Source organism: Myiozetetes cayanensis, unplaced genomic scaffold (genome assembly GCF_022539395.1).
Source record: "Myiozetetes cayanensis isolate MyiCay16 unplaced genomic scaffold, myiCay2020 scf10, whole genome shotgun sequence".
Lineage (NCBI taxonomy): Eukaryota > Metazoa > Chordata > Aves > Passeriformes > Tyrannidae > Myiozetetes > Myiozetetes cayanensis.
This window is the reverse complement of record NW_026086605.1, coordinates 30,937,713-30,951,495: the sequence shown is the minus strand read 5'-3', so window position 1 is coordinate 30,951,495 and position 13,783 is coordinate 30,937,713. Positions and strand designations below refer to the sequence as shown.

At 38.2% G+C, this 13,783-nt stretch overlaps 1 protein-coding gene across 7 annotated transcripts in view; it reads left to right on the top strand.

Annotated features, from left to right (window-relative positions):
* RTKN2 (rhotekin 2) overlaps positions 1 to 13,540 on the top strand; it is a 139,081-nt gene extending 125,541 nt beyond the window's left edge. For all 7 annotated transcript variants that reach the window (XM_050340769.1, XM_050340764.1, XM_050340772.1 and 4 more), the window contains 3 exons: positions 4,136 to 4,301; positions 6,219 to 6,326; positions 8,091 to 13,540. In XM_050340769.1, the coding sequence (XP_050196726.1) occupies positions 4,136 to 4,301; positions 6,219 to 6,326; positions 8,091 to 8,644 (828 nt within the window). In that variant the 3' untranslated portion in view covers positions 8,645 to 13,540. The remainder of the gene's footprint in view (positions 1 to 4,135; positions 4,302 to 6,218; positions 6,327 to 8,090) is intronic.
* The last annotated feature ends 243 nt before the right edge of the window (positions 13,541 to 13,783 follow it).

Below are 13,783 nucleotides of genomic sequence, written 5' to 3'. Positions count from 1 at the left end.
TCTTCCAACTGTTCATACATTTAGGTAAAATAAATATTTAGATTGTGATATCTATTTAAGCAGGTTTACTTGCTTACCTCTTCAGTCACTTCTAATAGCATTAGTCAGCCTCTGCCAAAATTCTGTTTTCCAGCTGTTCACAATATCAGTTAAGAAATGGCAAACTTGAGAAAATTATAGAATGACTAAATCCATGTTCCAAATTGTGACAGGAATATTTTTTAAAATTATCTATCAGACTGTCTCATATTTTTCCTTGGAGGTCTCTTTTTGAGTCTATATCCTAGTTTTGCTATTCCTTTTAAAATAACCATATGTGCTAAGATATTTTGCTCCTCTAAGCTACCAATACACTTAGAACCTAAAATCCAGCTTAATAAGCCTTTTCTGAGATACTATAGTTTGCAGAGTATCCTTAAAGCTAACATGTAGAAGGTACATAAATCATGTATCTTATACCATTTTACAAGTGTCAGGCTGCTATTCACTGTCTGTGAATCTTTCTTCAATTTAAAATAAAACTAGAAAAAAAGACATCGCAATTGAACACATATTTGGATACTTTACTACTTAAACAGTTTCTCTTGAAAATAACTTAATGCCTGCAGATATTTTTTGATTCCTTTGTTATGAAATTTCTCTTATGGATTAAATGAAAGCAGACTAATCATAAGGGCTTGTCTGCTTCATGTTGTTATAGAAACAGCAATTTCAAAATGAGAGTTGAGATTGAACACCAACTGTAGATGTTCTAACTAAAATCTCTTCTGGTTGCATATGTGGCATTTTCATTTGTAATGTGAAGCTGATCCTTTACATGTAATTGAAAGATACTTTCTGAAAAGTAATGAAATCATCTGGATTTATGAGAAACTCTCTGGAAAATATTCACACTGATAGCCTTATTTCACATTCCCTTTGAATGGAGACTTGAAGAAGCCATTAAGACCAGCAAAGTCATTACTTCAACTTCAGATGACTTCACTGCTACTGCTGTTGAGCAAGAATGCTTCTGCAGTTCCTATTATGCAAGTGCTACTGTTATTGTTCCAGCTAAATGTGATTATAACATATTATATTGCACAACTAAGTAGGAAAAGAAAAATTATATTTTCTGTAGCAAAGAAAATTTACTGGAATCCAATTTGAAGAAATATTCCTTTTGGGCCAGTTCCTGATTTTTTTCTAATTTTCTTTAGTTTGAAATGAAAAATATAAGGGGCTTTGCCTACACCTGATAGCTTAGCAAACTGGTACATGTGCCAGCAGTTCACATAGTTGCTCAGTGTTTGAAATACATAATATATTGTGTTCTGTTCATAAATTTAATAAATTTGGTCTTGTGCATAAATGTGTTTGAAAGACATAATTTTAAATTTAACAATAGTTCCCCACTTACCCCAAACAAATAGAAATTATTAACATTACAGCAGGAACCAATGCATGCATAGGTTATATTGGGTTTCCATTGTTGTACTTTATTTCTTGGCTGGTTTTGTTTGTTGTTGTTGTTTTTTTTTTTTTTGGTACTAAAAACGTGAAGAAATTTTGTTAGATGTGATTTGATTTGTTTAATCTTAAAATAGACACACAGAACTGGGTCTTAGGTTATTCAGTATTTTTCTCAAGAACTGTAATTTGTTTTGATGTCCTCAAATGGTCTTTATAATCAGTGCTTCTTACTGTGTCAGGACTGGCTTAGCAGGAAAGTGTTGCACCTCAGCAATAAAAAAGTTTTCTCTCTCTCTCTCTCTCTGCTTGTTTTTGTTTTCTTTGTAGCTTAAAACATGAGTTTTGTAGAGAGATATTATCAGGTAAAGAGATTTTTTTTTTATTTGGGGGGAAAAGTATGAAGGAAAGTTCTTATTTACAAAAATCATATTTCCCCTTTAAGTCTTTCCTCATCTTCACAGGAATAATCTTTTGCATATAGAACATAAAACTGTCTTCAGCTTTCCCAGAAGAGTCACTTGAGTTCAAGATTCAGCTGTTTTTCCTGTTCTGAACCACTGATTCTTCTGGTCTTTACAATTGCTATAGCAGAGTTGGTTCAATTGTCTTATAAGACTGGGAGAGATTGATCATTATTAGAACATAGTAACTTAAAACACTTTTTGTTGTTGTTTAGGGGTAGGGTGGGTGTGTTTGTTTGTTTAATAGCTTGTGGTTGTTTTTTGCGGTGGGGTTGTTATTAAGTGGAACTGGGTATGTAGTGTAATTCACCCAAGCTTGGTAAATTCATCAGCCCATTACTGTAATGGCATCTTGTATCACTCCTGAAATATTCAAGCATCAGATATAGATTGTTGCTTGAGGATTTATCTCCTTTGAATAATACCACAGTTGAAGGATAAAACCTGCAGCAAACATCATTAAATAAACTTGTGTGTGTGGTATGCTTGAAGTTCTTACCTGTCAAATGTTAATCTATTTGATTTCATTTTTTTGCTGGTATCTATGGTTACCTGAGTTAATGGGATATAGAGCACTTATGGATGAATTACTTCATCTCCTATTTTTAGACAGAAGAATTTAAATGAGCATATCCATCAGATACGCTACAAGCAGCTGTTGGTATTTCAAATGGTTACTTCAGTAATGCATTTAAAATCTGGGGAATGTTCTGTAGAATAATTTTTGTTTTTCTGAGTATCGGAACTAGGCTTATCCCCATGGGATCCCATGCGTAAACTTAATTTCTGTAGGTATATGTTTAACATCTTTAGCAGATGTTTGACATCTGGTTGAGTTGTGTAAAAGGGAACTGGCTGTTCTGCCCCCACTGTATTTTGAGGAATGCCCCGAAGCCACCTTTTTGGTCAAAATCACTACCCATCCAGACAGGAGATGTTCGAACACAACCGTGGCCGTGGTTGTTGGCTCCCCTCAAATCCTGGGGCCCTCTCCATGCCAGGGATAGCCTTATGTGGCAGGAGGGCACTGCATGGTCTTAGTGTGCATTAAGTGTCCTTGTGTCCTGCCAGGCTCCAGGCAGGAGTGCCCTGGCACCAAAACTCATTTCATTGCTGTCCTGGGTTTGCCAAAACTCCTCTAAAGAGCCTTGTTGTAATGGGCCATTGCTTGGTCAGTCAGGTTGGATTGTATGTGCAAAGATATTCCCTGTTTTTCTGCTTTACTTTTGTAAATAAAGTGATGTTAATTACTTTAATTTGCTCCTCATGTTTGTGATGAGCAGCAATGTTGACAAGTTACATTCTGGAATTTTTTTAGTTCTGTTTTTTATCAGACTTTTTCAAAAGTCTTTCAGCATTTTACACCAAAAAAAAATCACTCAGCTGGGGATAAGTACCTTTTTTAAAAAATTGTAGTAATACCATAACAAAGAAACTGGATACTCTGAAAATACCACTGGATCTAGTCTGGATGGTAAAAATCAATTGAACTGCGTCCCTGAACAGAATGGAAAAAACCTTAGCTGTAACAGCGTTGTGTAATCTGAGAGCCTTTCTAACTCTAGCTGAAGAAATTTATACACTTGTCAATGTACTTCTTTATACAAATTAATTTTTTCTATGTAGCTCTCCCTAATTAAAGTCAAACTCAAATGTCTATTTTGAAGTGGACTAAGTAAGTTTCTTTTTCAGTTTCCTGTCACTTGTTTTAGCCCTGGATGTTCTAATTCACTAAAAGGAACATAAAATGGATAGAAGTTTAGAAATGGGTAAACAGCATCCCACAGATATGCAGTAGGAGACCTAAGTAGTAGCTGTAACAACGTGGTTGTCCACCTGAATCATCTGGAGAAAAGGAGCTGCTTGCTGTTATTTTAGGTTATTTGCTAAACTGCTGTGGAGAAAAGGGAGCAGTGTGAGATGAGCTCGTGAAGGCAGAGGGAGGGGAAACACAGAATGGACGTCCTGTAATTCAGAACTAAACTGCAATAACTGCACTCCATTCCATTATTTTTCACATTTTTTATGCCATTTGAATAGTTTTGTGAGAAAACATTTTTATAATCAGTTCATGACATTAGTTCATTTTTATATTTTAATTGGAAATTAATCTGGATTAGATACAAAGCCAAATGATACCTTCCTTACGCTGTCATTGGCCATAAGGTGATGCCAGCGTGGAGCTGAAGCAATAACTCATTACCACAGTTTGTCGTTCCTAGGAAACCAGAATTCGAGCTGTGGATAAGGACTCCAGGAGGAGAACTAATAACTTCTCTGTTATCAACCCTGTGTCTGGAGAGGCTGTGATGCAACGCTTTGCTACTGACAGTAGGGATGAACTTCACAAGTGGATGGAGGCTTTCTGGCAGCACTTTTATGATCTGAGTAAGTAAGCAGGCAGTGCTGGCAGCGTGCCCTCCGAGTGGGGCGTTATGTAACATCAAAGGGATCTTTGAGCAATTGGAATTGGAATTGCCTCATAAGCCTTTGTTTGCCACGACAAGAAGAAAAATGTTCTCTGGGATAATATTGGGTGGTGGTCTAAGCCATTGAAAGGCAAATATTTGACTAAACCAAAGTCCGTGTGTTCAGTCTGGTTTTTTGCAGGAAACCAGAGGCAGAATATGCTCATCAATCTCAAAAGGACCTGGTCACTTTTGGCAGTTTTCTAGATAATTTTTTTTTAGGGACTGCTAATTTCTCACCATCTCTTCCTTCACTCTGGTGGCAAGAGTCCACCTCTGCCTGGGCATCCTACCGGTGGTGTGTTGTTTTTGTGAGATTCTGCAAGTATGAAACCTTAGTATGGAAGCCTTAGTGGGAAGTGGTGAGGATGCTGGAATCATCTGAGGCCTTGTTGTGATGTGGATTCAGCCAGTTCTTTCAACTAGGCACATGTCCATGGGATTTCCTAGCTCAGCAGTGTTATGGATGAATTAAATTGCAATTTGTTATAATAGGGATTACTTGATTCTGTTGGTAATTCAAAGGTTTTGGTACCCCTTGTCACACAGAGATATGCTCACCAAGCCACACTCCAGTCCAGTCACGCAAACACAGGCTGCTTACCTGAACCTGGCAAAAACTGGACCTGAGGCTTTATAACAGATTTTAAATTGTCACCCTGATGCTTTGGCAAACTTCTGGAACAACACTGATCTTACATGAGAGAAGAAACTCATTTATTGCTGTGAAACATTATTAAAGTAGTATAGTGTGTTGCTTGTTTAACACCAAATATTCATTACAAGAACTACACAGATTAATTTGCCTGTGTCTTTTTCCTCTGCTTTAGTAGTTTGACTTATAAGAGTTACTGAGTAGAGGTTGTCAGTTGTGCTGCCATTGACAAGGTAGATTCCTGATAGTCATTTTTATCGGGCCAGGAAACAGAACCAGGTCAATTAATGAAATACCAGTCTTTAGTCAGAGACAACACCAATAAAATAAGTGAATTGAGGTTGTGGAAACTCAGTATTGTAGTTATAGTTCTAGTTATTTCTAGCTCTGATTTACAATGAGAAAGGACACTATCAATTAAAGAAACACACCAAGCAAAAACTAGGGCATCCTCTTTAAATTATCTGTAGAGTGGGGTAAAAGAACTACTTCTTATTCATTATAGATAGAATACCCATGGATTTTTTCAGACATTTTCCTTAGATTCAGAAAAAAATGGGTCACTTGGCATTTAAATGCCTTTTTTCTTCCCTGGTTCTAAAATTCTCTTAAAATTAATGTGCTCAGAAAACTTGGAATGATTGGTATGAACAAAGTAATTTTACTGTCTTGTTTTCCTTAAGGTCAAAATCTATTAATAGAAAAAGAGGTTTCCTTGTCTGCTAGCGGATAAAAGGCAAGTTATCCTCTATTAAAGACAGAATGTTCCTTTGCCATAACGTTGTAACGTAGCTGTATAACATCCAGCTTGCAGGATATTGGATTGTCCCTGATAACTTCATGAAGCTTCCTGAACTTTAATTTTTTTTTTTGTGGTATTTTCTTTTTTCTGATGGTTTAATACTTTGTTTGGAGTTTTACAGGCAAATTATGACCATTACCTTTCATAGTGTAACAATAGTGCTGGGATGCTTAAATTACAGTAACTCATGACCTTTGAGCTAAGATAATGAGTACAGAGGTGAAAATACAAATGCATCCTAAGCATTCCTGCTAAACAAAAATAAGTACTTGCTGTTTGGTGTTGCTTTGGAGATAGTTTCCTAACACAACCTAATAACTTCCATTTTTTTCCAAGCTGAAGTGTTCAAGTTCCAGTCATTGTTCTCTTTTCTCTCTCAGGCCAGTGGAAACATTGTTGTGAGGAACTTATGAAAATTGAGATTATGTCACCACGGAAACCACCTTTGTTCTTGACAAAGGAAGCGACCTCCGTCTACCATGATATGAGTAAGTGGGATTTGCCTTTTCAAGTTGCAGGGTAACAGAAACAACATTGTCTGTATTCAGATGGCTTCTGGTGTTGATGTTGAAATACTGAGTTTTTCAAGGACAATTCAGACAATGAAAGAGCAACATAATTGCATACCAAGGAGTTCATATTAAATCTGAATTTGTAATAGCACGAATAATGAATACATTTTTATACCTTGAGCTAAAAATTCTGCAATCTGAACTGTAACTAGAGAGCCCTGAACACACTCAGAAAAGCTGTCACTAGAAATAAACATTCATGGTAAGAGTAGTATAAAGCTCAGGAAATGTAAAGGTAAAATAGTCCAGCCTGCAAACCAATTGTATGAAATTAATCTGCTGATCTTAAAGCTATTTAAAGGCTTACCTAGCATAACTTACCTAATTATTTGGTCTTTGATAATGATACTGAAAAATATGCTTGAAAAACCTGTCTAGAGTGTATTTGAGACTTGTATTTTCGCAGAGCAAAATGGTATGCAGCAGGATTACTTTAATAGTTTCATTACAAAAATAATATTTACAGACCAGAAAAAGTAGGTCACTTTGTTTTAATGGATCCAGTGCAGTATTGACTGAGAAACCCTGTGCAACTCTGAATGCCTGACTGCTTCCTGCTTGGGATGGCAGCTGTGAAGATGCTCAAAATGCCGTGTGGGTCACCGAGTTACTGTGCATCAGAGCACTGAACAGTCGAGAGAGTCTTATCTAAGCTATGAATGCAGGGCGGAAATGCAGTAAATGAACCACATGGAAGTTCTACGAAGGTAACATGGTAGCATAATTCCACTGATAGACCAGTTCATCAGTGAGGAGCAGAACATAAACTGCTTCACTCTCAATACACCATTTTTCCCCCTGCTTATTTATAGTATTTGTATTCCCCTGTACTTGGCACTGGTGAGGCCACGCCTCAAATCTTGTGTTCAGTTTTGAGCCCCTCACTACAGGAAAGACACTGATGGGGCTGGAGTGTGTCCAGAGAAGGGCAACAGGGCTGGGGAAGGATCTGCACCACAAGTCTGATGAGGAGCAGCTGAGGGAGCTGGGGGTGTTTAGCCTGGAGAAAAGGAGGCTCAGGAGAGACCTTATTGCTCTCTAGCTTTACAAGAAAGGAGGTTGTAGCCAAGTGATTCTATAAGTAAAACTCTGTGTTTAAACATGTGTTGAAAATCATTAATGTATGGCCTGCAACCCAGAAGATACTGCTGCTGTTTGAGGCTGGTATTACTTCAGTATACATAGAAAACTCAGAAAGAAGAATAAGAAATGGAGCAAGGCAATCTTAAACCACATAGAGAAAAATTATATATGTAAAGATGTCCCATTTTCAGCAGGCTGGCAGCACAATAATATTTAGTCATAAACTTTTTCATCAGTTTTTCATGTGAAACGAAATTTTCAAAGTACTACACAACAAAATGTGTTTAATATCTAGTATGTACAGGTTTCCCAGTACATTATTTTTTCTATTTTTACTTGGAAAGAAATATCAGTGCCCACCCTCTTGCCTGAATGCCAGTTGTCACAGAAACAGTTCCCTCCTGTCCCCTCACTTCTCTCTGTGAAAGCATATGCAATCTTTTCCTTTTCATCCATTAATACTCCTAAAAGTAATCCAGATTTCACAAGACATTGTTAATACAGTTTTGTATTCTAAGTACTAATAACAAAATAGGTAGTAGTAAAAGCATTGGTAGTGCTTTAATCTGAGTTAATTGCTATCCCTTAAAATTACAGGCATTGATTCTCCAGTGAAACTTGAGGGCTTAGCTGATATCATACAAAGGAAAATTGAGGAGAGTGATGGTGAGTTCCTTCTTGGCCAGCGAAAAGAGTCTGCATCTGCCCTATGGGCTTCACTCTTTGATGGATCTCATGAGATGACTGTTCAGAAGAGCCTGCCTCTGGACCCAAAAGGAGATACTACCAGTCCTAATGACAGCAGAGGAAAGAAAAGAAGAGCTCCACCTCCACCCTCTGATAAGTCACCATACAGTGCAAAAGCACAGGTGAACACAGAGCAACTGGGCAAAGAAAACTGGGGGAAGCTTGACCACAAATCTGCCAGTAGTTCTTCCCTTGAGTCAGCATTGGCCACGAAAATGCAGCAGCTGCAGACACCTGTTGCTGCTCCTCGCAAAATTGGTCCTTGTAGAAAAAGCAGTTTAGCTGGTCAGGGGAATCCCATTTCTCTGGTTAGCAAGACCAGGTCTGAAACCAAACCAGTACCAACCCCTAGACAGAAAGGCATCACAGAACTACTAGATCCTAGGTCTTGGTTGCAGCCATAGATGACATAATTAACTTAGAAGAGTCCTTGGAATTTAAAGTTTCTCAGCCTTCTACTAATACTCTTCAGTAAAAATAGATTTTAGCATATAGCTTTTATGTATTGAGGCTACAGTGTTTTTCTGTTTGCCAGGGCATTACCAATAGCTGCAGTCTCAGCTGTGCTCATTAGCACTCACATCTAAATAATTGCACTAGAACAGGGGGAATTCTCCCTATCTGGAGTAACGGTGCTATTTAGGAAAACAGTGGTTTGGTACTTTCCTCTTGAAGAACCAGCAGTGTTCAGGGTAACTTCAGCATCCCCACAGCACAGGTCTTACCGGTGCCTTCTACCAGTCCTCCAGCTTAGCCCACCTACAGCTCCTGAGACTACTTCAAGTGGGATTTCACACACATTCATCACAGATCTTGCAAAGCTGATTTTCTTGGGCTCCACACTTGGCTCCACCTAAAATATCCTTATCTCTCCCTCATTGTTTGGGAACAGCTGCTTATATGGTAATCTACCATGAAAAGTTACTGTGCTGTTCTGAGCACTCTATATGAATTTCTGAAGCAGTTCTATCAATTACTGTGGGATTTCCCAAGTTCTTGCTGGTTCATGTGCTTTCCAAATGGGCCAGGGTTATCTGTCTGTGAGCAAGGATATGATCCATCACTGCTGCTTATTTCAGACTAACACTGTTTAAAAGCAGTGCTGTGTATGAGCACTCAGGATTTCATCTCATGGTTGTTTTTCCTGATCAGTGTGGCTCGGTAGCACCGCTTCTCCTTTGTGGAGCCCCTCAGCTGTTCCTGGTAGGGAGCTGGTTTGTAAACATGGCAACATTACTGGTAAACAAACAGGGATTTTCACCACTTGTCCTTTCTGCAACAGCATGGAATAAATACCTCAGGTGAAAATACTGAACGCTGATATTCTTCCATCAGACTGTTCACGGTTTCTGTAAGAAGCATGGGTTGTCAGGGTTCCTGTGGCACCTGCAAAACATCTATTGCATACGGAAAAGCTGTGTTCTCCTGGATCCACAGCTTAAATATCCAACCCTTTCCTTGGCTTATACCTTTATCGCAGATGCTGGAACTCATCCAAGAGCAAAGGTCTGCTTGCAGATCTCTCTCTAGAGCCTTGGTACTCTGATCTGTCTTGAGAGGGTCATATCAGCAACTGTATACATACAGTTCATTAGTTGTTTTTTTTTTTCTAAAGCATGGATGGCTTTGGGAGTTTTACCATTTCTCCAGAAGGCAGTGTGGGCATGGTTGGTTGGTTTATTTTATCTATCTTTTGTCTTCTGCTGAGCTCTTGGCTGCATAGCTGTAAAGGTATCTGCTGAATTCCCCCAGTAGTTCATTGGCTATTTGGGATGGGGCTTGAGAGGCAGGTTTCATTTACAAATCCTTCCGCGGGATTAGAGCCCTTTGTTTCTAGAATGTCCTTGTTCATTCTTCATTTAATCACATTCCATTTCCCTCTGAAACAACCATAATCATTCTTACAATAAATCATGCTGTTACTTAAGTGGATGGTTTGTGAATGGTTTATAAATAGGGACAGAAAAACTGAAGAATAACTACATGATTATGTAAATCAGGCAGTTGACTAAGTGGACTGTACAACTCTGAACAAGGAATAGGAAAATAAACAGGGGGAGAAAGCATATTTTCCAAAATGCAGCTTATTTAGCTTTAAATCTAGTCTTCAATGTTGCTGTGCTCGGAAAGAAAAAAATACCTTTTTCTTGGTAACCCTCTTCCATTTAGTGGTTATATTTAAAAATAAATCTCATAAATATATAAGGCAAGAAGGCACCATAATGAGGATTTATTTTTAAATTCAACAGGCCATTGAATTTCAACGAGCAGTTTCTCTATTAAATTCAGTGGCTTTGTTTTGAACTGAACATACATATTTTAGCAAGGCATTTAATATTAATTTGAAGTCTTCAAGTGATGAGAATTCAGTCATACCTCCTGTTGCAATAGTTAATTACCCCAGGTACATTTTTCACTTGATTTTCTATTTGCATTTCTAGCTCCACCTTAAGTTATTTTGGTCTTTTTATGCATTTGATTGCCTATATTGATCTCTGTAGTATCAGCTTTTCTAATTGCTTGTGTGTAGCTGTAAATCATGATTATGTCCCTTTTAACCTTTTCTCTGATGAGACGTACTGAATTCCTTAACTTTCTTGTGGCAGTGAATGTTATCCAAGACTAATTAATCTTCACGTTCTTCTCTGTACTTCTCGTGTATAGAAATATTTTTAAGGGTGGCATCTGAATGAGATGCCACATGTCAATAGAGATCCATCAGGACTGTATAGAGACACAACGTGATCCTCTTACTCTGATGAATATCTCCCTCTCCTCTTTCCTCAAAAATTGCATTATGCTCTTTTTTTGTGGAAGCATTGCCTTGGATGCTGACTTTTATGGCTCAAGGCTTCTTCGGAGTCTTTCTCAAGAATGCGGTACATCATCCTCTTATTATCCTACCTTATATTTTCTTAGAAATACACACTGTATTTTACCACATTAAAATACTGCTTATGAAGTGATCCAGATTGCTCTGTGTAAGTGACCTGTCCTCGTTCTTTACTACACCAGCAGTCTGCATGTCCTTTGCAAATTTATTGCAAGTGATTTTTACAGTTTCTTCCAGATCATTGATTTTTAAAATTGAAGGCAAGGTTTGTAGAGAGAGTGATAAGTTTTTATTACATCAGTGACATGGATAAGGAGGTGGGGAAAAGCAAACAAGACAGGCCATGGAGTTGCTTTTAATGGAAAACAGCTATAATTGTTGCTGAATCCCTATTAATACTGTATTTTTAAATTATTTTTCTGTCTTCAGCATATTAATTTGATCTAGTACTGATATTTTAAAGCAAATTACATGTTCACATGTTCAGTAGGTGACTTAGGGTTCTTGTGGGTAACATTTCAGTGCAGGTGTCTTTGCAAGCCAAGCTTACTATATCGAAGAGTGAAATGCAACCTGTTGCTCAAGACCTGTTCTCCATGACGCTGTGTTTATTTATATTTTATATCTCTCCTTAAGTTGGGCTCATGTGGGCTAGTTCATTATAGTGCTGTGCTCATCACTAAACAAACTAGGCTATTAATTACCCTGCTCATCCTGCTTCAGAATTATATGATCCCTATTATGAAGCAACAGTTGACTTCAGGTTTCAGTATTTATTGTTGCTGACTTAGTCTTCCTTCTGTTTTTCCCTCCTTCTTATTGCCAATATTGCCTTTGCATTTTCTGTTAAGCAAGATGGTTTAACTAATAAAACCTGTGGGCTACCAGCCAACAATGGTCTTAGCTGTACAGTAAAGTCAGTTTTAGGAAATACATTTGTACTTAACTTTTGTCTATGCAGTAGAACATAAATATTAGTAATAAAAGAGGAGCACAATTTTAGGAATATAATTAGAGGATACATCTGTGAGGAAAGTTGATGTTTTTTGTCTTTTCCATATAGTTTCAAATTGTAATACTTTACTACTGGTACTGGTCCCTTATCATTGTATAGACTTCTTCAGAAATTAGAACTATCCCTTTGTGTTTTTTCACAAGTTTTCCTGACTGTAGTGAGGATGAATATTCAAAACAGGCATTAGTACCAGTAAGTTGTTTGTGCCCAGCACTCTATGAGGAGGAAGCCAGGTCTGTGGCAGTGTGGTACAGTGGTGGTTTAAATTTGGTGCTGATTCAGCTCCCATGCTGTGAGGTTTGAAGGGTGATGGTCACTGAATCCCATCTTTTGGCAGCACATGGAGCTAGGGAACTGTTGGCTTTTGTCCTTCCAAGGGGAAGTGAGGGGAGTCAAGAGGCAGAAGGTGCCTGTTCCATATGGGAAATGCTACTGCTGGGCAGTGAAAGAGAATGTAACCATTACACCATCTTATCAGCTGCAATTAATCATGAGGGTGCTTTGACTGCATGACTCAAAATATCAGAACCCAAAAGTCATTTGATAACACATGTAAATGATGCCGAAATAGGAACTACTTCACAAAGGCACAGGAGACATTAGCCAGCCTCCTGTTGGGACAAGGCTTGGAGGACAGCAGGAGACCTGTGGCTTCTCCCAGCCCTTGCATCCCATTCCCGTGTTCCCATTTGTGCAGGCAAGCTGGAGCACTGCTGCCTGACAGGGAATTCCATGGAAAAACGGTATTTGTTCAGAGACCCTGAGCCCAGAACACATGGCTCAAGAGACTCAGTGTAGCACAGGGAAGACACTGGTGGCATCTGCTGAACTACACATGGGATGAGGTACTTCTGTGAGGAACATGTCAGGCCTGCTCTGAAAACTGTACCTGCTTGTTGGCTGGTGGAATGAGTTAACGCTGCTTAAAAGCAGAATTAAGTGGTGGAATTGCTGCCTTGAAGTCGGACAGAGACAGGAGTCAGCCTGAACTCCTCTTTTAGGAAATACAACTTGAAAGTAATTGCTAGTCCAAACTGGAATATGAATTTTACAGAACATGAACAACTTTTTAAATATTGACTGAATAAAGACTTAATGTGGTAACTTCTTATATTTAGCTAATGTTTTCAGCTGTTTACTTGGTCTTGGAATGGTAGATGGTACCTTTTGTGATTTTTAAAGGCATTAGCTTCAAATGTTTACATTTTTACTAGTATTGTGATTTTTTTTTCTATGGTAATAAAACTAATAGTTATTTTATGGTGGTTTGTACATATTTGGAAATGCTGTCCTAGTATTCTGAGTTGATGTGTAATTAATGCAGATTGCCTTAATAGAAAAATGCAGATTTGGACACTAATGTATTGTGAAATGTTAGAACAGAAATCTTCCTTTTTATTTTTTTGCTATTAAAATATGTAAGTGAAATTAAAAACATTTCTAGAATGAAAAGGTTTTAGTGTAGTTTTCTTCAGCCTGGAACTACATTAAGTTCTGCTCCAGTGTCTAAACCGTGGGTGATGGATGCTGTAAAATCAGAGAGCTCAGGGGTAGCTACTTTTGCCCTGGGCCTGTTGTTACTGTGCCCCTCTAGGCTTGCACTGGTAACAGCAAACAGAAAACCTCAGTTTTCTGAACTGGAGGAAGGGAGGAAAAGCCATTTAACTGGCTGAGCAATGGGTGCTGGCTGCCATG